General features: G+C 38.7%; 1 protein-coding gene across 7 annotated transcripts in view; it reads right to left on the bottom strand.

Moving 5' to 3' along the window:
* EML6 (EMAP like 6) overlaps positions 1 to 25,620 on the bottom strand; it is a 271,245-nt gene that overhangs the window by 129,957 nt on the left and 115,668 nt on the right. For all 7 annotated transcript variants that reach the window (XR_008289307.1, XR_008289308.1, XR_008289309.1 and 4 more), the window contains exons 4-7: positions 24,904 to 25,002; positions 22,231 to 22,299; positions 14,644 to 14,829; positions 12,669 to 12,804 (exon numbers count right to left, since the gene is read on the bottom strand). Coding sequence is in view for 4 of the 7 variants with exons in the window: in XM_027072439.2 (XP_026928240.1) it covers positions 12,669 to 12,804; positions 14,644 to 14,829; positions 22,231 to 22,299; positions 24,904 to 25,002 (490 nt within the window). In the remaining 3 variants the exon portion in view is untranslated. The remainder of the gene's footprint in view (positions 1 to 12,668; positions 12,805 to 14,643; positions 14,830 to 22,230; positions 22,300 to 24,903; positions 25,003 to 25,620) is intronic.

Below are 25,620 nucleotides of genomic sequence, written 5' to 3'. Positions count from 1 at the left end.
CTCCTGATGTCCTAAGAATAATGCTGAAGGCAGAGTTTGGTAACCTGGAGGAAACAAGGGGGAGGGAAGGTGTGCATCTTCCAGGGATTTGTGAGCACAGACGACTAAGTGACAGGCCTGGCATTATGATTTTCAGAGGTCAACACAAAATGCAAACATGGGACCCCTTGTTAAAAAAAAATCATTAAGAATTTCAAAGATGGCCACAGAAAAGCACTCAACCAAGTGCTGAGCCCTTCTGAGAAGGGGGCCCTGTGATCACACAGATCTCATGCCCTGGGAGCTGCCATGCCTGGAGACCCCTGGTTAAGGGTTAAATGGGATCCTGCAGGGGCGTCTGGGTGGCTCCGTCGGTTGGGCACCAACTTTGGCTCAGGTCATGATCTTGTGGTCCATGAGTTTGAGCCCCATGTCGGGCTCTGTGCTGACAGCTCAAAGCCTAGACCCTGCTTCGGATTCTGTGTCTCCCTTTCTGTCTGCCCCTCACCTCCTCACACTCTGTCTCTCTCTCCTTCAAAAATAAACATTTTGAAAAAATGTAAAATGGGATCCTGCAGAACACTTAGCACAAAGGCCTCGATGGACACTGGGAGCTGCTGCATGAGTTGTCGGGCCTTGCCACAGGCTGGGCAGGGGCTAGTCCTAAATTAGTCTGCAGGCTTCCTGCAGCAGGAAGGACTCATGGCCGGCTGCTCATGTCTCTAAGGGCTCTCTGCCTGAGAATTCCAACAGACTTCATAATGAAAGTTACTCTTTACCAAATCCTTGGCTATTGCAAAATTCAGTTCACAAGATTCCAGATCCTGTGGCCATAGGAACTCTGAAGAATCCACACAGCCTAACAGGACCTCTGAAGGCAGAAACACATGACCAAACCCACACAGCAAAGGAACTCCCAGGCTCGTTTTTATCTAAGACACGTTCAAGAAGAGTGTTCACAGGGGAATTACTATCAGAACAAACCAGTCAGCTTCTGCTCGTGTGACAGCACATTCCACCTCGAGTCTGAACAAACAACACCGCACATGTCCCCTGGCGGCCTATTTCACCATCCCACCTTCTGCTCATGCTTGGTCTCCTGTAGTACCTCCAGTTCTTGAGCAGAACAACAGGGAAGCAGGTGGCCTGGCCCCAAGGACAATGGTGGGCAGACAGGGGGAGAGGTGACAGAGGGAGGTAAGAAAGCCAGCCAAGGAACCACCAGAACAAAAGAAGGTGCTTTCTCTGTTTCTGCTGTAAACCAGGGTACTCACAGATTTGAGAGTTGGTCTCTTGAATATTCTATACCAGGTCTGCTCAGCCACAGCACTGTTTAACATTGAGTGCTGGATAGTTCTTCCTCGTGATGGTGATCATTGCAAGGTGTCACTGTAAGATGTTCGGCAGTATCCCTGGTCTCTACTCAGATATGCCAGTAGCACTCCACAGTTCTGACAGCCAAAAACATCTCCAAGCAATGCCAACTGTCCTCTAGCAGACAGAATCAGCCATGACTGAGAACCACTTCACTCTATGATCCTCAGTGTACTTTGAGGAAGCCAAAGGGCATTAAGATTAGTGGGGAAGAATAACCTGGACTGCCACTTTCAATCCTGTCCTCCACCCTTCCCTCTGTGCTCCAGAACAGGGTGACCTATCTGAGGTGATGGGCATGATATGTGCCTCCCTAAACCTTTCTCTGACCTCCGACCAGTGGTGTTTAAGGGCTTAAGCTTGAATACAGCAGGCTGACCAAAGAAAGGAACCAAGCTCTGTGTCCCCCTCTGTGTCCTTGTCACTTGTGCTCCTTCCCAAGGCTCTGCACCCCAGTCACTCACATAACGCACCTTTCATTCCCTCATTGGCAGCTATTTCCAGGGCACGTGCAGGTGCCAGGCACTGTTTTAAGCCCTTAGGAAGCATCAGTGAACAAAATTTCCTGCTCTTGTGGAAACAGACAAGAGCAGTAAACATAATAAAAGGCAAATTATATTGTTTGTTACAAGGTGAGAAGGACATCTGGCAGAAGGAAATGGGGAGTGCCTGGGGGAGTAGAGGCTGAGGGGATTTCAATTTTAAATAAGACATTAGGACAGGTTCATCTGAGCTAAGTCCTAAAGAGGAGGGCAGAAGTCACGCAGACCCCTGGGGACAGTGTTGCAGGCAGAGAGAACAGCCTGGGAGCTCAGAGGTCACAGGAGACAGTGGCAGCCAGGGCAGAGGGCAGAATGGAAGGAGGAAGGCATGAAGGGGAGGAGTTCGTAGGCCATCTGGAGGACTTTGACGCTTTTTCGAGGAGAATAATATGATTTGGCTCATGTAAGATTTTTTTAAGTTTATTGATTCATTTTGAGACAGAGAGAAAGTCCAAGTCAGGGAGGGGCAGAGAGAAAGGAAGACAGAGAGAATCCCAAGCAGGCTCTGCCCTGTCAGTGTGGAGCCTAACACAGGGCTCAAACCCATGAACCATGATGAGATCATCACCTGAGCTGAAGTCAGATGCTTAACCAACTGAGCCACCCAGGTGCCCCTGGCTCACATAAATTTTGAACAATCTCTCTAGCTGCTATTCTGAGAAGCAGGGACACAAGGTATAAATATAAAGCAACTGCAGAAATCTATGTTAAAGACAGTGGTTCGGGCCACCAAAGGGGCAGCAGATGTGATGAAAAGTCTATGAAGGGTTATCTTGTAAGGGGACATGAGCCTCCTACTCTTGCTTAATGCTGAGGTAATGCTGCCTAACCTAATACAAGACATCTCTGGATTTGAAGTTTATATAGTTTATTAGAGAGAGCTATGATTCAACAAATATGTGTTTGAAGTTAAAATAAATACACAAAAAATTCCTAAGTAAAATGCCTGAAACATGCTTTTTAGATGAGCTCATCCAGTTGCTAGGCATGTATCTGACACTTAGTAAATGCTTAATAAATGTTTATTCAATGAGTAAATATATAATACATCCTATACTGTGTGAATAATTACCCTATTTCTTTAGACATAATCATTTACAACCACTATATCCAAGTATTTTATTACCATTGATGTAATTCATTTTGGTTGCCTTAAGAGTTATTTTTGGCTTTTTTGTTATCGCTGTAAGTCATTTAAGCTTCATTATTTATGCAGATCATAAATTTGTTTTAAAAATGATCAAACTCAAAATGCATTGTTAAGTTTAAAGTGAGATAGGAGTTAGAGCCTGAATCCTACAATTAGCTGAATGCCAAGGACTCTGACCTCACTGTATTCATCCATAAGGTGAGAGCTCTATACTCCAAAATCCAGTGTCTCTACCAGCTTGCAAATTCCAGAATTTTTCACTGAAAAACATTTAGAGGTTCCACTATCCCATATATCTGAGATTCCTTGGGGCAGGTTGCACTTGGAATTGTGGAATTCAGAAAATTTTGGGTTTTGGACTCATTTAATACATCCAATGGGGTCTGGGGCAGCACCTTGAAATCAAATATTTCTGTAGTGATGTGTAAGAATATTCACACATATGAAGACAAAGAGCCTCATTTAAGTTCAGGTCAAGTTTCACTGCTAAATTAGTTATTAAAATTTTTTTGGAGAAAAAAAGAATGAAGTTAGACCCTTGCCCTACACCATATACAAAAATTAACTCAAGGGGCACCTGGGTGGCTCAGCCAGTTAAGCATCTGACTTTAGTTCAGGTCATGATCTCACAGTTAGTAAGTTCCAGCCCCACCCCTGGTGAGCTTGAGCCCTGCCTGGTTCGGGTGAGCACAAGCACTGCTTCAGGTAAGCATGAGCCCCACGTACAGTGAACCCTGCATCTCTCTCTTCCTTTCTTTCTCCCTCCCTCTCTCTCTCTCTCTCTCTGCCCCTTGTGAGATTCTTTTTCTCCCTGTCTCTGCTCCTCACTCACTCCCTCTCTCTCTTTCCAAAAAAAAAAAAAAAAATTAATTCAAAATGGATCAGAGATCTAAACATAAAAGGTAAAACCATAAAATATTGTGAGAAAATATGGGGGGGGGGATCTTCATGATACAGTATCTTTGGCAATGACTGTTTGGATATGATACCAAAAGCATAGGTAACAAAAAAAAATTGGGCATCAAAATAAAAAAAAAAACTTTTGTGCATCACAGAACATAATCAACATAGTGAAAAGGCAATTTATGGCATGGGAAAAAATATTTGCAAACCATGTATCTGATAAAGAGATAATATCTAGAATATATAAAGAACTCTTAAGATATGACAACAAAACACTAAACAACCTGATTCTAACATGGGTAAAAGACTTGAACAGAAATTTCCAATGAAGACATATAAAGGGCCAACAGGCTTATCAAAAAATGCTCAACATCATTAATCATTGGGAAATGCATATCAAACCCATGATGACATAACACTTCATACATATTAGAATGGCTGCTAGTAAAAAAAAATAATATTTGGCAAGGATGTAGAGAAATTGGAATTCTGTGCCATGTTAGTGGGAATGTAAAATAGTGCAGCTGCTATGGAAAACAGTATGGCAGTTTCTCAAAAAAATTAAAAACAGAAATACCATACGATTCAATAATTCTACTTCTATCTAGATCTATCTATCTACATATTCAAAGGAACTGAATGTAAGGTCTCAAAGAAATATTTATGCATCCATGTTCATTGCTGCATTATTTACAATAGCCAAAAGGTGGAAGCAAGTATCCTTCACAGATGAATGAATAAACAAAATGTAGTATATACAACAGAGTATTATTCAGCCTTAGGAAATTCTGGCACATGCTACAACATGTGAAGACATGTTGCTAAGAGAAGACATGCTAAGAGAAGTCAGTCAAAAAAGAGAAAATCCTGTATGACTTCATTTATATGAGGTAATTAAAACAGGCAAATTCATAGAAATGCAAAGTAGAACGGTGGCTGCCAGGGGCCAAGAGAAGAGGGGAAAAGAGAGTTACTGTTCAATGGGTATGAAATTTCAGTTTAAGAAGATGAAAAATGTTCTGGTGATGATGGTCATGATGGTTGTACTATAGTGTGAATGGACTTAAATGATGCCACTGATTATATCCACTTAGAAATGGTTAAAGTGGAAGACTTCTGGGGAAGATGGTGGAGTGGGAAGATCCTAAGCTCACTTCAACCCACAGATATAACTAGATAATACCTACATCAGTGTAAGGAACCCAGAAAAGGACCCAGAGATTGGCAGAACAAACTTTCCTCAGCTAAATATACAGAAGAGATCACATCAAAGAGGATAGGAGGAGCAGAGATGTGGTTGGGAGCTAAATGGACCCACAAGACTGTCCATGGGAGGAAGGGATACTGCAGGAACAGAAAACAGAAAAATGGACTCTGACACCAGGGAACCCACGGAGAGAAGATCAATCACCATAACATTTGGCTTCAAAAACCAGAGGGGCCAAATTTTGTGAGTTCTTACAATCAGTAGGGCCTAAAACCTGGAACTTTAAAAATCAGCAGGCTTGGCTCTGGGAGAGCCAGGAGGATGAGAGGAAACTGAGTCCCCACCCTTAAAGAGCACAACAAACAGCCCTGTGGAGATATAGCATGAAAGGAGCAGTTTGAAGAATGCCAGTGGTATACAGGAAGGAAATTTGCTTACTAATCTCAGAGCATGCAGGAGGGGCAAGGATCATTGGGCGACTTCTCCAGGAACACAGGCACTATTTCCTACATCCATCCCCAAACCAGACACATGGACACCTGCAGGAACCAGAACAGCACGAACATTTCTACCTACCTTGCTTAATACTGCATCCTACCCTTGTGTTCCCTTGTGGATATTACCCCTCCAGAAAGGCCTCAGCTCCAGGTTCCCTTCCACAGTAGACCCAAGCAGACCTTGCTAACACCACGCACTCCACCCCCATGTTCTTCTGCAGTTCACTGCTACCGTATCTCTGGTAAATGCCTGGTCTGACTGAACTCAAGCCCGAGAAGGATCCAGACAGGACCACTAACAACATATGGGACAAACACTGCTTATAACAGGCAAAGAGACCTAATGCAGATGACAAAAATGAAAGCAAAAGTGGCTCAGCCCCAACAGCAGGGCACATGCAACAACATGGGAGACACCCTTGAAGTGCCAGGGTCTGGAAAATAGGGGACATTAAACTTCAGGGTACTAAGGACCTCTTCTACATAAGGCCACCACTTTCAAGGACAGGAGAAATAGCTGGTTTGCCTAACACAGAGAAACAGATAAAGAGAGTTAGACAAAATGAGGACACAGAGAAGTGCCAAATGAAAGAACAGAACAAAATCACAGCAAAAGAGCTAAATGAAATGGAGATAAGTAATATGCCTGATATAGAATTTAAAGTAAATGTCACAAAGATACTCACTGGACTTGAGAAAAGAATGGAGGACCTCAGTGAGACCCTTAAAGAGACAAAAACAAAAAAAGAACCAATCAGAGGTGAAGAACTCAATAACTAAATTAAAAATACACTAGAAAAAATAAATAGCAGACTAGAGGAGGCAGAAGAATAGATCAGTAATCTGGAGGACAAAGTAATGGAAAGCAAGCAAGCAAGCAAGCTGAATGGGAGAAAGAAAGAAATAATAAAAAATGAAAATAGTGTTAGGGAACTCAGTGACACCATCAAGCATAATAGCATTTGCATTATAGGTATCCCAGACAGAGAAGAGAGAGAAAAGGGGACAGAAAATTTATTTGAAGGAATAATAGGTGAAACCACCCTCAATTTGGAGAAAGAAACAGAAATCCAGATCCAGGAGGCACAGAGAGGCCCTGACAAAATCACACACACCAAGGAGGTCCACACCAACACACACTGTAATTAAAATGGTGAAAGGCAGTCATAAAGAGAGAGTTTTAAAAGCAGAAAGAGAAGGGTGCCTGGGTGGCTCAGTTGGTTGATTTTGGCTCAGGCCATCATCCCAGGGTTATGGGATTAAGCCCTGTGTTGGGCTCTGTGCTGAGTATGCAGCCTGCTTAAGATCTCTAGATCTCTCAATCTCTCTCTCTCCCTCTCCCCTCCTCTTCCCCCTCCACTGCTTGCACTCTCTCTCTCTAAAATAAAAAAAGAAAGCAGAAAGAGAAAGTAAAAGTTACATACAAGGGAAACTCCATAAGACTATAAGCTAATTTTTCAGGAGAAACTTTGCAGACCAGAAGAGAGTGGCATGATATAATCAAAGTGCTGAAAAACAAACAACAAAACAAAACAAGACACCTAAAGCCAAAAATATCCTATCCAGCAAAGCTATCATTCAAAATGGAGAGAGTTGGGGTGCCTGGGCCACTCAATTTGTCAAGCATTTGACTACAGCTCAGGTCATGACTTGCATTTCCTGAGTTCAAGCCCCACGTCAGTCTCTGGGCTGACAGCTCAGAATCTGAAGACTGTTTCTGATTCTGTGTCTCCCTCTCTCTCTGCCCCTCACCTGTTCACATTGTCTCTCTCTCTCTCTCAAAAATAAATAAACATTGGGGCGCCTGGGTGGCTTGGTCGGTTAAGCGTCTGACTTCGGCTCAGGTCATGATCTCACGGTCCATGGGTTCGAGCCCCGCGTCGGGCTCTGTGCTGACAGCTCGGAGCCTGGAGCCTGTTTCAGATTCTGTGTCTCCCTCTTTCTGTGACCCTCCCCCATTCATGCTCTGTCTCGGTCTCAAAAATAAATAAATGTTAAAAAAAAAATTAAAAAAAAACATTAATTTTTTTAAATGAAGGAGAAGGTTAAAAGAAATTACAACCACTAAACCAGTGCTACAGGAAATGTTAAAAGGGACTGATTGGAAAGACCATAAGCAGTAGTGCAAAGAGTAGGAAACACAAAAGGAGTAAAATTAAGTATATCTATAAAAATTCAGTCAAGAGAGTCACAAAATAAAAGGATATAAAGCATGAAACAATACACCTAAAACCTGAGGAGAGGACAGGAGTAAATAATGGATTCAAATTTCAGTAACTACCAACTTAATATAGATTGCTCTATGCACAAGATGCTGTGTACAAGATGCTATGTAACCACAAATCAATGCACAAGATGCTCTACGTACAAGATGCTATGTAACCACAAATAAAAAACCACTAATAGATATGCAAAAAACAAAGAGAAAGGAATCCAAGTATATCAGTAAAGAAAGCCAACAAACTGAGACAAAAGAACAAGAGAAGAAAGGAACAGAGAAGAATTACTAAAACCACCATAAAATAAGCAATAAAATGGCATTATGTACATACGTATCAGTAATTACTTTGAACATAAATGGAATGGATAAAAAACAAGACCTATCTATATACTGCCTATAAAAGACTTGTTTCAAACTAAAAGCAACATGCAGATTGAAAGGGAAGGGACAGAAAAGCATTTATCATACAAATGGGAGTAAAAAGAAAGCTGGGGTAGCAAAACTTACATTGGACAAAATAGACTTTAAAACAAAGACTATAAGGGGTGCCTGGGTGGCTCAGTCAGTTAATCATCTGACTTTGGCTCAGGTCATGACTTCATGGTTCATGGGTTCGAGCCCTGTGTCAGGCTCTGTGCTGACAGCTTGGAGCCTGGAGCCTGCTTCAAATTCTGTGTCTCCCTCTCTCTCTGCCTCTTCTCTGCTCATGCTCTCTCTCTCAAAAATAAAAATGAACATTAAAAAAATTTTTTTAAAACAAAGACCATAATAAGAGACAAAGACCACACTATATAGTCATTAAGGGCACAATCCCAAAAGAAAACATAACAATTGTAAATATTTATGCACCCAACATAGAAGCACCCAAATACATACAGCAGCTAATAATAAACAAAAAAGAAATAATCAATAGTAATACAGTTACAGTAGGGGACTTTAACATACCACTTACATCAATGGACAGATCATTCAAACAGAGAATCAACAAGGAAACAGTGGCTTTGAATGACACATTGGGCAAGATAGACCTAACAGATAATATTCAGAACATTCCAACTTAAAACAGAATACACATTCTCTTGAAGTGCACATGGAACATTCTCCAGAATAGATCACATATTAGGCCACAAAACAACTCTCAACAAATTAAAAAACAACAAAGTCATAGTATGCATCTTTTCTGACCACAACTCTATGAAACTAGAAATAAACCACAAGAAAAAAATCTAGAAAGAACACAAATACAGGGAGGTCAAATAACATGCTAGTAAACAATGAATGGGTGAACCAAGAAATCAAAGAGAAAATCAAAATGACATGGAAATGAATGAAAATGAAAACATATAGGTCCAAAATCTTTGGGATGCAGCAAAAGCTATTCTAAGAAAGAAGTTTATAGCATTCCAGGTCTACCCAAAAAGCAAAAAAACCCCAAAAAAACAAAAAAAACAATCTCAATAAACAACCTAACCTTTCACTTAAAGGAGCTAGAAAAAGAACAACAAACAAAACTCCAAACCAGTAGAAGGAAGAAAATAATAAAGACTAAACCAGAAATAAATGAAACAGACTAAAAAACCAATAGAACAGATCAAGAAACCAGGAGCTGGTTCCTTGAAAAGAGCAACAATATTTATTAACTTTTAGTCAGTCTCACCTCCCCACTCACCAAAAAAGATAGAGAGGACTCAAAAATCTTTTCAAGTTGGGCAGTACATAGTGGATTTCTGTTACAATATTGTCAAAGTGTGACAGGTGGGGCCCCTGGGTGGTTCAGTTCATTGAGTGCTCAACTTCGGCTCAGGTCATGATCTCAGGGCTTATGAGTTCAAGCCCCACATTGGGCTTGCTGGTGTCAGCACAGAGCCTGCTTCAGATCTTCAGTTCCCCTCTCTCTGCCCTTCCCCCACTTATACTGTCTCAAAAATAAATAAAACGTTTAAAAAAGTAGTGAAGGCTTTATAAAGGATGCATATTTTAAAAAAAAATGTCTTACTGTTTATAGTAAGGAGAAGTAAAAAAAAGAGATGTATTAAAATCAATTTGGGGGTGCCTGGGTGGCTCAGTCAGTTAAGAGTCCAACTTCAGCTCAGGTCATGATCTCATGGCTCGCGAGTTCAAGCCTCACGTAGGGCTCTGTGCTGACAGCTCAGAGCCTGAAGGCTGCTTCTGATTTTCTGTCTCCCTCTCTCTCTGCCCCTCTCTGTCTCTCTCTCTCTCTCTCAAAACTAAATAAACATTAAAATAAGTAAATAAATAAAATAAAATAAATTTAAAGTAAAATATTGAGAAAATAAGAGTATTGGTAGTAAGCAGTGATTGTAAAAATCAAGAAGGTGGCAGGAAAGTGGCTGCCATTTGAGGAATGGCACAACTTCTCAAGGCTCCCTTGGGTTCAAACTGCAGCATGATCTTTAAGATCCTTTGAAATCACAGTCCATTACTCCCATGGAAATAGGGATCTTGTCTCACTGGTCATCCATCTACAAATGCATGCATGCCAGTCTGTCTCCTGATAAACTGTAAGCCCAGGCACCACAGGCCACATTTATGATGTACAGGCACACTTCCTGTCTACCATGCACCACCTCTATCTGCTTTGACCTTGGCAAGGACATGTATGTAGGAATCTGTTGAGAGTGAAAAAAATGCAGGCTGTTCCTGACCATCTCCCTCTGACTCCAGGGACAGGAGTTGGCCATGCAATCAATATAAACCCCACTTACCTGGATGCACATTGTGCACTGGCTTGTGAACTCTCCTTTGAGACCCTTAAGTCAGGGACTCAGTATCAGGTAGAAAAGTACAACACGGTAAGTATGGCTTCTGCTATGATATCCACTTTAAAATCTATCTTTTAATTTTGTGATATAGTTTCTGGATGAGCTGGATAAAGTGCCAAAAAGGAATCATCATTGCTGGTTTATGCTCCCCAACATCTAGCCAGTTTATGGTCAATAATCCCACCTAGTAAATTAACTCATCTCTTGTCTAAGTACATGATTTTCTCTCCATTTACCTTGAAATATATACCAAGAAGTTTCATGATTCAAAGTCAAACGTTTTTGGCTGCTTTACCAATATTTTTTACATTGCTCTTATGGATGCTTGCTTGCTCATATCTGTTTTAAGTATTTTTCTGAAGAAAGTTATACTGGCTCATGCACTATGGCAGAGAACTAAAGGGCCTCAACTGTCTCCTTGTCAATGCAATGAAGTGGACACTACATTTTACAACTTGGTATGGTGACCCCTGTACCTGGTATTCAGAAATGCATCCAAACATGATCCCGAGCTTCCATAAGAAAATAACAATCCAATCTCCAGATTAGCTTTTTGTATTTAAAAGATATTTTAGGAAACTGGACTCTGAGTACATATAGGAAGTACAATATCCAGCTCACTTCTGTACTGCATAATTTTTAAGAAAGGTTTGGTTGACAACAATATTATTCAAGGAGGATGGCCTAAAGAATAGGTAGTATTCTTCTCTCAGTCCTCTGGAATCTACCTCAGGTCAGCAGAGAGCTCTGAGCACCACCAGACCACTTGGCCTTTGAAGAAACCTCTGTGGCCACACTGCTGTCAGCCTGCATCAAGGGGCTTCGTGGAAAAGAACCTGATGAGTAATGGCTCACTTCAGGCCTTTCGAGGACTTGGGTCTCCTGTCACAGAACACTCTCTAGGAAGATCCTTGGGAAATTTCTCTCTCATTTCAGCACTGGGAGAAATTCACCTTCACCTGAGCAGTGAGTCAGTTTTCATCTTGTGGACAGCATAAGTCACGGTACTGAGCACCCCCTCCCTCAGTGATGGCTGGAGGAGCCAAAAGCAGCGTCTGGGGCCCCTCTGCAGCAAATAGTAGAGCCCCCCCTCCACGTACTTAGTGTACCAACATCGCCTAGGACTGCATCTTATCTTTTCTGTTTACATTTCCACTTTAAATTCTCTTAAACCCCAATTCTTTGTCTGTAAGGATGAGATTATAATATGATGAGAATTTAAATAGATGTATATAAACTGCTTTGTATTGTATTGCTTTGTATTGTATTGCTTTGTATTGTATTGCTTTGTACCTATATACATTTAATGTATTTAAATGTATATAAACTCTTTTGTATTGCCTGGTACACATACTCAGTATATTGTAATAATAGCTAATATTTATTGAGGGCTGATTATACCATGACTTAGTCTAAGCACTCTGTACATGTTTTTAATCCTCACACAACTCTACGTGGCTATTGCTAGTATTATCCTCAGAGAGGAGGAAACTGAGACCCAGAGATTTTTAAACATTTGACTCAAATCTATCATAGGCAAAACTTGGATTTGAATCCATGTCCCCAGCCCTGATCCCAAGTTAACTTCTACTACTATGATAGCTACTACTTTAAAGCTAATTTTTTGGTCTTGTTTTACCTAGCAATTATTTATTTACTTATTTTCAGAGGCTGGGTGCAGTCTCATTTAGGGTCACCAACTTGTCCAGAATTTCCCAGTTTTATAATTCAAAGTTTCATTTCCCAAGATACCACTCGGTGGTTTTCTCATTATGTTATTGATCTTTGTAGCAGGACCATTGCTAGTACACACAGATACCTTCATGCAAATGAGGAAGAAGGGGTATCCATTTGTTTTTAACACACTTTTGATCGTGTATGCAATCCACTTATGTAAACTGCCTTAAATCCTTTCTGGAATAAGATGGGTACAGAAACAAATACAAATACAGAACTTCACATTGTTATTTAACACTTTTAGAGTTATGGGTAATTATTACCACATACATTACCTTTATATCCTTGTTCTGTCTCCCTGAGATCAATTTTGGTTATTGGTTTGAAATCAGTATCCCATAATCGAATACACCCATCTCGTCCACCAGTGGCAAAGCCTTCTTCACAAGCATACATGCTAAAGATTCCAGCCTGTTGAGTAAGGCAGATTATACTCAATACTTGAAGGATTCTAAATAGTCATTATAGTTGGAGCTTCATGATTAAAAAAAAAGCAAAAACAAAAATGTTTTTAAAAACCCTTGTTCTCGGGGCACCTGGATGGCTCAGTCGGTTGAGCGTCCGACTTCAGCTCAGGTCATGATCTCACAGTCTGTGGGTCCGAGCCCCGCGTCGGGCTCTGTGCTGACAGCTCAGAGCCTGGAGCCTGCTTCTGATCCTGTGTCTCCCTCTCTCTCTGCCCCTCCCTTGCTCTCACTTTGTCTCACTCTGTCTCTCAAAAATAAATACATGTAAACAAACAAACAAACAAAAAACCTTGTTCTCTATTGCAATCCTGACAATAGAGCAAGTAGCCATTTATAATATCCTTCATTTTGGCTAAAGTAAAAATTAATCATGACTACCACCAAAGCAAATCAGTTCAAATGCTCCTTTACCATTACTAAACTGATGGCAATTTGAAAAAAATATTATTCACTAATTCCTTGGTTAAAGTAGATATGAAGATCAAACTCCTTTAGGTGACAACTGATCCTTATAAAGAAAAGACAACAATAGAGGTGTTTCATATAAATCACTTCTCAAAATAATCAGGCAAAGATATTTGAGCTAGTAACAGAAACACTTTTACTGGTACACAGGGGCCTGAAATGCATCTCAATGAGTTCAAGAAGGCAACACCTGAGCCTAATTGAAAACAAATTACATTTGTGTTAATTTGTTAAGCATTATATGAAGATGCTTTTTTTCCCCACACCTGAAATAGTCCCGTAACTTAAAGATGCTTCTCCACAGGAAAATATTTTACCTGGTCTATTGAGAAGTGCTGTAAGAATATACTGTTGACCTAAGATCCAGTGTGAAGAGAAATGAGGTTACTAAGGCAGCTGCTTTTATGCATGGGGACAAATGCTGACCTCTGAATGGTTTCCAGATCGGTTTCATAATTAGTGAAGCCAAGAAAATTGGTTCAACATACAAGCCAATGAAAGATCTAAAATTTTACAGCTCTTTTGCTAAGACGTGCTTAAACTTTTCTTTATTTAAGAGTAATGGGGACCAATTTGGAGTCAGGACCTAAGCTACAGGTATGGTGAGTTTCTAAAAATTGTTTACCAAATTTCCATTTACTATAATAGGCTTTAGCTTTCACATCTCCCCATTCTTCTGGGCATTTCCATTTTATCATCTATAGATACAGCAGTGTAACCATTATCATAGGTGTCAAAAGAGAGCAGAATGGTCAGAAGTAAAGTTTGCCCATGTTCTTACAGAGCAGATCATCAAAAAAGAAGTGTGTCAATGGTTTCTGTTTGCATTTTAAGAACTTGTGATTTGGATTTAGAGGTTACTTACTCAGAGTGCAGAAAGTCTACCCTTACTAACAAATGTAAAAACAAGAGTTGTCTACATATGGGCCACAGGCCAGCAGCAAAGGCATCATCTCAGACTTACTGAATTGGAATGTGCATTTTTAACAAGATCCCTAGGAAATTCACAGGTACATTAAAATTTGAGAAGTACTGATCTATAAGATAAAACTGATGATGAAACAGTCATGTTCTTCTAGATGTGGATGAATAACACTAATCAACCAATCAATGATTGAGGTGAAGGTTAATTAAATTATTGAGCTTTTGAACTATTTCTTTTAAGGTGAACAAGAATAGCTATAATTGGGGAAATCTTTGATGAATGTTTAGGTAGTTTTCAGCAGAGTTCTGCTGATTTTAATACAACAGGAAAACACACTTATTTGTGATATCAACTTATTTAATAATCACCAAATTTCCACATGGACATACTCACACTGTGTGCTCCTTGAATGGTGCGGACTAAATTGAGCCCTTTCCAGACATAGATGTCGCCATTTAAAGCACCAGAATAGGTGATGTCATCTTTGGCACATGCAAGGCAAAGGATGGTCTGAAGATCCCCTGTTTTGCCAAATATCCCTCTTTTTGCAGTCAGGGCATTTCCACAGAGCGTCCAAAACTGGAAAGTGATTAAAATACATAGATCCAAAAATAACGTATTCATCCTGATGCATCACATCATTGGTATTTGCTTACATTTGAGTACGTTTCATATAATTTGCTATAGCTGAACTAGGCACACGTAATTTAACTTGTTCTGCGGCAACCAATGGAATCACAAAACCTTTTAGCCAACTACTAGCAGCATAATAAACACTTTCAGCAGTGTTATTAAAACTTTCCAAGCTCCAAAATTTCCAAACTTTGCTAATTGTTTAACGGTGATTAAACACAAAAGCTCAATGTTCTCAGAGTTGGAATAAAGTGAGTGAATCATCATGTCTTTAACTTTTGGTCAAATTACAAAAGCAGTATAGGTTCATTGTAGAGGAGTTTAGAAATAAAGAAAAGTATAAAGAGGAAAAATGAAGTATCTACAGCCTCCTGTTAACACGTGGATGTATCTTCCAGATGTTTTTTTGGTGTGCGTGCATGTGTGTGTATGTATGTATTTGGATATCATGTGTTTCTAACTTGAAATGTTATATATCTTCACTGTAGAAATCTTACTCAAAAGCTTCCTAAATATGAGTTATCTTTCCATATAGCCAAATAACTAAGCTTTTCAATTTTCACTGAATAATTTATCATGTGAAAGACCTTAAGCATAAAGCTTGAGCCACTTTATAGAAAGCAACAAGTAGACTTCTGTGGGTATACAGAAATTAAGTATTTTTTTTTGCCATAGTTTTTTGTTTTTTTTTTATTTTTTTTTTCAACGTTTATTTATTTTTGGGACAGGGAGAGACAGAGCATGAACGGGGGAGGGGCAGAGAGAGAGGGAGACACAGAACCGGAAACAGGCTCCAGGCTCTGAGCCATCAGCCCAGAGCCCGACGCGGGGCTCGAACTCACGGATCGCGAGATCGTGACCTGGCTGAAGTCGGACGCTTAACCGACTGCACCACCCAGGCGCCCCCTTAGTTTTTAAAATGTATGAACTGGTATAACTTTACTGCTAAGTATATAGCCCTTCAACATTTATAAAGGCTCTTTACATTTATTTGATCTTCATAATACTCTTGAGAACAGGCTAAAACAGCTATTCTTATCATCCCCACCTGGAAGTGAGGGAAAGGGGGCCTAAGTGGTTTGTTGAAGGTAAGGATTCAATGGGGGTTATACATGAGAAAATACTGAGGTCTTGATCTTTGCTTTGAGAAATTTCAATCATTTTTAAAAGTTTATTTATTTTGAGAGAACGAGAGAGAGAGCAGGAAAGGGACAAAAGGAGAGCAGAGAGTGAATCCCAAGCAGGCTCTGCATTGTCAGTGCAAACCCCAACTCCAGGCTCAAACTTACAAACTGTGAAATCATGACCTGAGCTGAAACCAAGAGTCAGACGCTTAACCAACTGAGCCACCTGGGCACCCCTGCCTTGAGAACTTTGAATCTAATGAAGATACGTATAAAACCAGAAATAATTTCAAAGCAGCATATTTAGACTACATACAAGTGCCAAGAAAATTCAGAGAGAACCATGTTGAATTAACTGGAATGAGCAAAGCTAGGATTTGGATCAGTGGTGAGAAACAAGGTACATCTGGGATTAGGAGGGGAGGATCAGGCAAGTCCAGGTGACAGACAAATGTGTGAGGAAAAATCAGTGACAACGCAAATATTTTGTGCCTTAGGAGAGGAAAAATGGTGGCCCTCTTAGTTAAGTATTGAGGGAAGGAGTTCTGGGCTGATTGTACTACCTTGGAGGTGCAGGACTCTGGCAGCTATGGAGGTGACGGCCCTTATGGAGGATGAGAGGCAGGTGTGCAACCACTTGAGACAATATAGAATTCTTCTCTCATTAAGGAGCAATTCTTCTCTCTTCTGTCAGCTCCAGTGATTTGTTTCTTGGGTATTTACTATTTCTATGAAAAGGTACTCAAGTATAATACGGAAAGAACAAAAAGATTTGGGGAAAAGAGGAGTATGTATTAGCTTTGGGAAAACATTTAAGTATTAGCTTTGAACCTGAACAGGGTGCCTGAGAAGCTCAGTCGGTTGGGCGTCGGACTTTGGCTCAGGTCATGATCTTGCGGTTCTTGAGTTTGAGCCCAGCATCGGGCTATCTTCTGTCAGCACAGAGCCCACTTTGAATCCTCTGACCTGTCCCCCTCTCTGCCCCTCCCCTGCTTGTAATCGCTCTCTCTCTCAAAAATAAATAAACTTAAAAAAAAAATAAAATAATTTTGAACCTGAACAAACTATTAAATGTAAACACCTACTGGTAGTATAAACATGCCAAAACCCAAAGGCAGATGTTTCCTTTTCTCACCATATACGAAGATTAAAAGGACAATAATTTTAAAATCATTATTCCTAAAGAAGGGTAATTACTTTGCAGTTATTATTTCTCTAACTCTAGAATGTGCACCTCTGATCTGAGTTACTGAAATATTCTAATGAAAAACCACAAAGCATAGAGAGACCATTATTCTCAGACACAAAGGTTTCTAATGAAATCACCCAGTCAGACGGAACAAGGCCAACATGAAACATTCCAAATAATCAAATGACTCTCTAAAAAAGCACATATAGATGTAACACCAGGATAGGTATGAGAGTTTTTGTAGAAATGGCAAATCTCTGAATTCTCGGTTCCTGAAAAGCGCTTCCTGTTTGGAAAACAGTGACAATTTTGGATAGCAACATACCAGCAAATCCACATCAAAGGAACAGATGTAGTTTATCTTTCCCAGTCTCCATTCCCAGATTGTAATGCAAATTTTGTTAGAACTGGCAGATACCTTGGAGTTCATTTGGCCCTAGGTAATCTCCAAAGTCCCTTCTGTCTGTGACTAGAGACTAGAGAAGGATCAACAATATCCACAAACCTGGTAGGCTCATTTGCTATAAAACCAACCAAGCATGACAATGATCAACTGCTACTGTTTTCAAGCTTTCATTTCAGATAATTGTTATTTGCCTGTCTGCCAACACTGGGGATTTGCAAAAACACAAAGGATTTCACCCTAGCTACAAAAATGTCACATAAAAATATTTTCTTGGAGTACATCAAAGATTTTGCATTCAGCTTGTGACTGGAATCATTCATTTGCTGTTAGGTAGGTTTTTGCAGGGCGGGGGAGGTGGGGGCGGAGGGTGGGGATCCTGGAATTGCTTGTAGAAAATAATAGTGAAAATATTTGTTGGAAACCTGCTAAAATTTGTTATGGATTTCTTTCTTTTTAAAATATTTTTTTAAGTTTTTACTTATTTTTGAGAAAGGGAGAGCTCAAGCACTTGTGCACAAGGCAGGGAGGAGCAGAGAGATGGACACACAGAATCTGAAGCAGATTCCAAGCTCAGAGCTGTCAGTGCAGAGCCTGATGTGGGGCTTGAACTCACAAACTGCGAGATCATGACCAGAGCCGAAGTCAGATGCTTAATCGACTGAGTCACTCAGGTGCCCCTGTTGTGGATTTCTTTCTAAACAAAATTAATAAAGATGGGTAGATGGGCATTGGGAGATTATTCCATTTGAGGTAAAAATATTTAATTTTGCTGAGAAAAAAAAGTGCCTGTCTGCTAAAACATAATTAACAATTTATTTTTCTAAATGTTTATTTTTTGAGAGACAGAGTGCAAGTGGGGGAGGGGCAGAGAGAGTGAGACAGAATCAGAAACAGGCTCCAGGCTCTGAGCTGTCAGCACAGATCCCAACGTGGGGCTAGAAATTACAAACCGTGAGATCATGACCTGAGCCGAAGTCAGACACTCAACCGACTGAGCCACCCAGGTGCCCCCATAATTAACAAATTTAATGGGATAAACAGCTCTTAGCGTTTTCAAATGAAGCTCCTGGGTTTTATATGTCTTTGTTTTTGGAATTAACTGATTAGAAGAGTTAACCAAGGATGAAAACAAACAGGGAAGAAGCTGGAGAATTCCATCAGTTAAGCAGCTAATCTATTTTTTTAATATTTTGTTTTTTGGGGGAAAATCAGGCCAAAATAGATTATTGAAGAAATAATTTCCAATGGAAAGACCTCTACACAGGGAGCCAGAGACTGAGTTTAAATCTTATCTGTACCACCATTTTTGTGATCCCAGAAGATGGGAAAAGAAATTAACATTGTGCCCCTACTGGTTTCACACACTGTGTAATGTAACTCTTAACACACTCATAAAGTAGTGATCCACAACCCCCTGGTTTCATGGGGGTGTTTTTTGGGAGAGAAATTCAGCCTCAGGGAGATTGAACAGCTTTCCCAGAGACAAGCAGGATATACAAAGAGGATTCCAAGTCAAATAACCGCCTAGGTCTTGGCTTCCTCACTGTAGAATATGCAGACTGGATGATGGCCCTGTGATCAGAGTCCTAGACTTCCTTAAAGCCACCATCACCTGATGAAAACCAGTCTCATCATGAACTCACATAATTCTTTGCTTGTGGGTAAAAAAACAATTCAGTGCCTTTGCCATTTGTCAGACATTTTAGAAATTCATGTTGATGGATATATATCTTTGATTAATAAAAATTATAAAGGGAATTATTGGTAGGACACTTGATACCTTTGAAGAATAGAACCTATACGCTTATCTTTTTTTCTTCTGTTTTTTTTCATTACTTTTTTCTGATTTTGGAAAAAATATATGTTATTGTAAAATAATTTTAAAAATAAAGAGACAATTTAATCATAAACTCCGTAGCCAGTGTTAACTGCTTAACATTTTTTGGTATCTTTCCAATTTATTTCCTATACAAAAATATACTTTACTTCTAAAGTAAAAAGAAAAAAATAAAAAAAAAATTACCTCACCTAGTAGACTGTAAATAAATCTTGAATATTTCCTAATAACATTAAATAATCATCTAAACCATGACTTATAATGATTGTACAGTATTTCTTCCTATGGATCTACCATATTGTATTTAACCACCTGGTGGCTTTGGTGGCTTCAGGCCTTCTTTAGTCTGGTTTTATTTGCTGTTGGTAAGTTATTCAGCAATGAACCTATCCTGGTTCACACTCCTAATAATTTCCTTGAGATAAATTCCAAGATATGAAAATATGGGCTGTGTTCTCTTCATAGCAGCACATATACTAATACTGAAAAAAAAAATCACTACCTCACAGGATATTAACATTTTTTTAAATTAAAAAAAATTTGTTTTAATGTTTACTATTTTTAGAGAGAGTGAGAGAGACAGAGCACCAGTGGGGGAGGGGCAGAGAGAGAGGGAGACACAGAATCTGAAGCAGGCTCTAGGCTCTGAGCCATCATAACAGAGGCAGAGGTGGGGCTCGAACCCCCAGAAACCAGGAGATTGTGACCTGGGCCAGAGTCGGAGGCTTTACTCACTGAGCCACCCAGGCACCCCAGGATACTAACATTTCTAAAGCTATTGATAGATATTATCAAATTTCTGGACTGAAAGACTAGAAATACTCATTTATAGTACTCATTTACATCTCCCCCAGCAAGGTTTGACAGTGTTCAGTCACTAAATCTTTGTCAACACTGGATACACTTTAATCCTAATTCTGATGGATTAAACATTGTTATTTAAAAATTGTTATTCCTAACTAAGAAGATTTAGCATTTTCATCTATCTGTTAGCCAACGTTTCCAATTTTGTCAATTATACATGTCCTTTCTCCGTTGCACAGGTTTGCTGAAGGTCTTTACATTTCAAGAACAAACCAAAATTCTATCTAACACGCTTGTGGCTTACACTTTGCTCATGTGTGGTTTGTCTCTCTTGTTTCTTAGCAGTTGGGGGCAGGTAGACAGAAAGTTTTAATATTTATATAATTGAATCTATAATATTATCTTTATGGTTTCTTACTTTGCTTCTACATTCAGAAAGGCCTTTCACCCACTTGAGAGCAGTTAAACATTTACTTAGATATTCATATAATTATTTTATAGTTTTTTAAACACTTAACTCTTTAATTCATAAAGAATTTATTTTAATGTATGGTATGAAGTAATGATATATAACTTTTTTCTCCCAAATAGATAACAAACTGTCCTAGGGCCCACTGGTCAAGATACTATTATATTCTAAATTCTTACACATATTAACCTTTATTTCTCAGCTTTGTTTTTTTTTTTTTTTTTTTTGGGGGGGGGGTATTGTTATTTATCCTTATCCCAATCTGATACATTTTAATTATTTTAGTTTCGTAATATGCTTTAGTAAATACAGTATTTTCCTCTTCATTATCCGTTTTTTATTCAAGTTCTTGGTTATTCTCATTCTTTTATCCATCTAGACTAACTCAGAATAATTTAAAAGGAAATGTCAGATAACAATAACAAAACTTCTTGAGATTTTAACTGAAATTGCACTGAATATAATTGAAGTGATGTGTTTAATTTTTAGACTTCACATCCAGAACCAAGGTTGTCTCTCCATTTGTTCAAGCCTTTTGTATTCCTCTGTGAAGTTTTGTAATATTCTTTAAGCAAGTCTTGCATATCTCTTGTTATATTTATTTCTGGACATCTGATCATCTGTCTCTTTCTAACAAAGTAAGAACAATGGGAAGGATCATAAAAAACGAGACTGAAAAAAGAACAAAAGAACAGGGAAACAGGAGGAGTTGGTTGGGGAAATAATACAGATACCTATTCCGTTCATACAAAAATGCAGCAATTTGGTACTAGCAGAGATCCAAACATGCTGTAGTCAAGCAAGTAATCCTCACACGCTTTCAATTATGAACTTTAATCTCTATTGTGTACAAATCTGTAGACAGAAGATTCTGGGTCACATCTCAGGGTCCAGAGGAAATTTCTGGTATGTTGGAGCAAAGAAAGTTAATGGTGTTAACTGTGCTACCCATTTAACAAAGTAGAAAGAAGCAAATAGCTAAAGGTAGGTCCTGGGCTACCTGTGGTATTTGAGGCTGTGTAGTCTAGGGGAAGACAGAGGCATTTAAAAATCAATGGCTCAGGTAGGCTCGTACTGTGTATCCCTCTATTTTTATGTCCAACCCAACGCTGTTCTTTCTAAAATAACTTCTCAACATGACAGAAAATGTTTTGATATGCAGTATGTGTAAACATTCATCAAAATGTAAAAACTTAATTTACAATATTAAAATCAGGACTGTTTTAAAGCATGCAATCCTTGAAATACTAGGAGTATTTGGTTTAGCATTTGATTAACACAAAGTTTTCTTTTCAGCTGCCTGCTGGGCACTTCACCTGATGGTCCTTACACTGTAGTTCTGAAAGAGAGCCCCCTCAGCTGATGCTAGCTTGCTTCAAGATCAATGCAGTAAAAGGCTCCAAATTTTAGAAAAATAGAGCCATTCCTCAACATCAAATTTATATATATATATATATAAACACCTTAAATTCTTCTCATAAAAGTTAACAAAAAAATTTTTTAAAATAACTACTTTACCTTTATATGTTTTACTCCACAGCTAACCACTCTGTTTGGCTGATATGGATCCCAGGAAATATCAAAAATCTGTTTAAAAGAATTAAAAATTACTCTGTTGGTAATATATGTGTTTTTGCCTTCTTTCAGATATCAGTTCAACTGCCAAGACTCTATCCAAAATTTAGAATACACTGTTACGTGCATGGACTGAAAAATGGACGATTTGGCTCTGGGGTTGGTTCAGGAATTGCTAACACATATTTTGTTGCCTCCTATCTACTCACCTTAGACCTGAATAAAGAAATAATAATTAACCACAATCAATGAGACAAACTGGTGTCATATTTTTAACTTGGTTCATCCAGGGTAAACAAATTGGAATGCTTTAGAATAATTTTTTGATCCAATTTTTCTATACCTGTACACAATGCTAGTAACATACTTTGACATACCTTTACAATAAAAATCAAAAGAAGTATGAAGTGTTTTATTTTGAGTAGGAAAATGTTTAACAGTCAAATGCAATTCAATGTGGCCAACACTTTCTTGTAATCATGGGCAGGGGCATTTATTTGGCACCTAAATTAGCCCACCAAAAATAGTCCTTTAGCCTCTCATTTTAATCTGACCCAAAATACTATTCTATTTTGCATTCCCCAAGGAACTGAAAACATATCCATTAACACTACTGAATGTTCTTTAAGGAAAGCTACTAGACGGTTTGCAGGCAGTTCTTTTTCCATTTTTGGAACAAGGAACAGAAGACTGTCAACCTTGAGGGTCAGATCACCTGTGGCAAAGTACATATTTCACCAGCCAAACTGAAAGATTCGTATCTAGTGGGTCTGAAATTTGGTCCATGCAGCTGCATTTTTAAACAGACCCCAAGAGATTCTGATGCAGTCAGTCCAAGGACCGCATTCTGTGAAGCTCTAATAGAAAAAAAGAGTAATTGTTAGGGCCAATGTCTAAGCCAGATAAAGAGCTCATGAACTAATTTCTCATCACATAGGAAGGAGCAATATGGATCAATGATCAGAGAGAAAAGGAGGACTACAGAAACAGCACCGAAGAAAGAGCACTTGGTCCAAGTACCAAGTTTCAATAAGGTCCAGTGCCCATTTTAGCTATGCAACCTCAGGCTAGTCTCATCATCTCTAAAATACATGACACCACCTCAGTTCTGTTATGAGGGCAATGAGTGTTATGAGCACTCAATTACAAAAATGAGTGCTAGGGATTAAGTATTTTCTCCACTAAAATAATCTTGAAGATAATCATTTGCCCATAAGGAGACATTAATAATTCATATTGGCACCAGTAATAAAGAACAAAACTGTGTTCTCCCAGTTTGGGGAGACACTGTGTTTCTCCCAGACAAATCATGGAGTCTGGAAGAACAGTGTTCAAAAAGAACAGTATTTCATTAAAACATTCTAGGATCTGAAAATTATACATTTGCACTAGAGTAGCATTGTACTTTTCATAATCTACTTCTAAGTGGAAGGTATAAAGTACATGAACAAAACAGTAAGAAATAAATTCACGTTGATCTAGTCTAACTCAACTTACTTTATATGATACGATGGGATTATCACATAAGCAGAAACAGTAATATACAAAATGTGAGCATTACAAGTATTTTCAAACTGTTCATTAAGTACTAAGTTAATACTGATTAATTACCAGTAAGTTAATAATCTGGGAGCAGAGCCCAAGCATCACTGCACTATAAAATCTCCCTAAGGAATTCTTACATGTTGCCAGGGGTAGGAACCATTGGGAACAAAAGGGTGCTGGAGCTCCTCCAACACTAAAGTTCCAAGGCTGGTCATTTCTGGACTTTCTGAGAACTTAATCCTTGAGTACACTTTGCTCAAATGTGCCGCAACAACTATCGGGTCACCTTAAAATTATGATTCTCCCTCAATGAATATACTGTTCATTTGAAAAAAATTTTTCAGAGTTCACACTAAGGAAGAGATGATGAATTTCATATTTAATTCAGGCCTCATTCTCACTTACACTGAGAAGAAATACAAAACTATTAATCAATGTAAGATAATCATGCCAATTCACTTTGTTTGAAATTATAAAAAATAAAGTGGTCACATTATTTTAATTATGCAAGAGAATGGAGAAATAGATTTCTGACCTGCTTCATAACCTACCTTGCTTGCTATGACTGTATGAAATTATTTCTGAGCACACTAACTTCAATATGATAAGCAAGGCACAATCTTAAGATTCTAAAATATAACAAAAATCCCTAAGTTGTCATTATACTCATTTGAAGTTAAAATGTATACACCTGTAAACATATTTTGTGAGTATTATTTTCTAACAATTAATTCCATTTCTAAAGGAATACATCAAAACTTTACAATTTCAAATTCAATTCTATTTTGACTTTATGATGAAGAAGCTAGATGCCAATATCAAAAATTTGCTTTGCCTATGAAAGGTAGTAACAATTTAAAGAAAGCATCCAATCACCAGAAGAGATCACGCCAACACAGCTATTAGTCAGGAATTGATTTTTTTTTTAAAGTCAATTTTTAGGTTGAATATGTAGGAGAAATCTTTACATGGAGAATTTACTTTTAAAAATAGTACAAATCTGGGAAGCTACTTCACAATTCGCTCATAGTTATGAAAACTGCGTGGCTTGATCCAACAAGCTCTTCTTACCCGGTCGGAGTGGCCGGTGGCTGAGGCCAGTAGTTTTCCCTTCCTCCAGTCCCAAATGCAGACTGTGTTTTTTGCATCCAGTCCCACAGAGGCCAAACGCTAAGAATAAGAACAATAATTTAATAGATAGGCACATTCCTGACTATCCATGTCTTCTTTCAACAAATGGTCACTGATTACCTACTCTGGGCCAGGCATTGAATGTATGCAAAAAAAAAACAAAAAACAAATGATTTCTCAAAATATATTTAAAGTCCACTGCTAAAGGCATCACAGATGACTTCCATTAGCATATACTACAATTTCAAAAACCCAAAAGCTGTGACTCGTTTGTCACAAAGCCTCTGATTTAACCAGGTGAAATCAGAGGAACACAACTTGAAGACAAGGTTCAGATTTTTTAATTTTTAAATCTAAAATATTAATGTGAGATTAAAGATAATCTAGGATTCCATAATCTAAAAGCATTGCCCAACTGCTAAAATCAAAGGGATTGACGAACACATAGGGAAGAAAAACCCATAAATGAACGTTACATTCATTCTTAATCTTCATAGTTTCACAAACATTTCGGGTGACTAAAGAGAGTATATACTGCTGGTAAAAGAAATCTGGTACTTCATCTTCCAGTCTACATTCTTTGGGTTCATTTCAGAACTCGTTCTCAAGGAAAAAGAAAATTCAACACATTTAAGTATACACAACATCAAAAGTATC

The sequence above is a fragment of the Acinonyx jubatus genome, chromosome A3 (genome assembly GCF_027475565.1).
Source record: "Acinonyx jubatus isolate Ajub_Pintada_27869175 chromosome A3, VMU_Ajub_asm_v1.0, whole genome shotgun sequence".
Taxonomy (NCBI): Eukaryota; Metazoa; Chordata; class Mammalia; order Carnivora; family Felidae; genus Acinonyx; species Acinonyx jubatus.
Note: the sequence above shows the minus strand (reverse complement) of the source record. Positions and strands in the feature narration are given on the sequence as shown.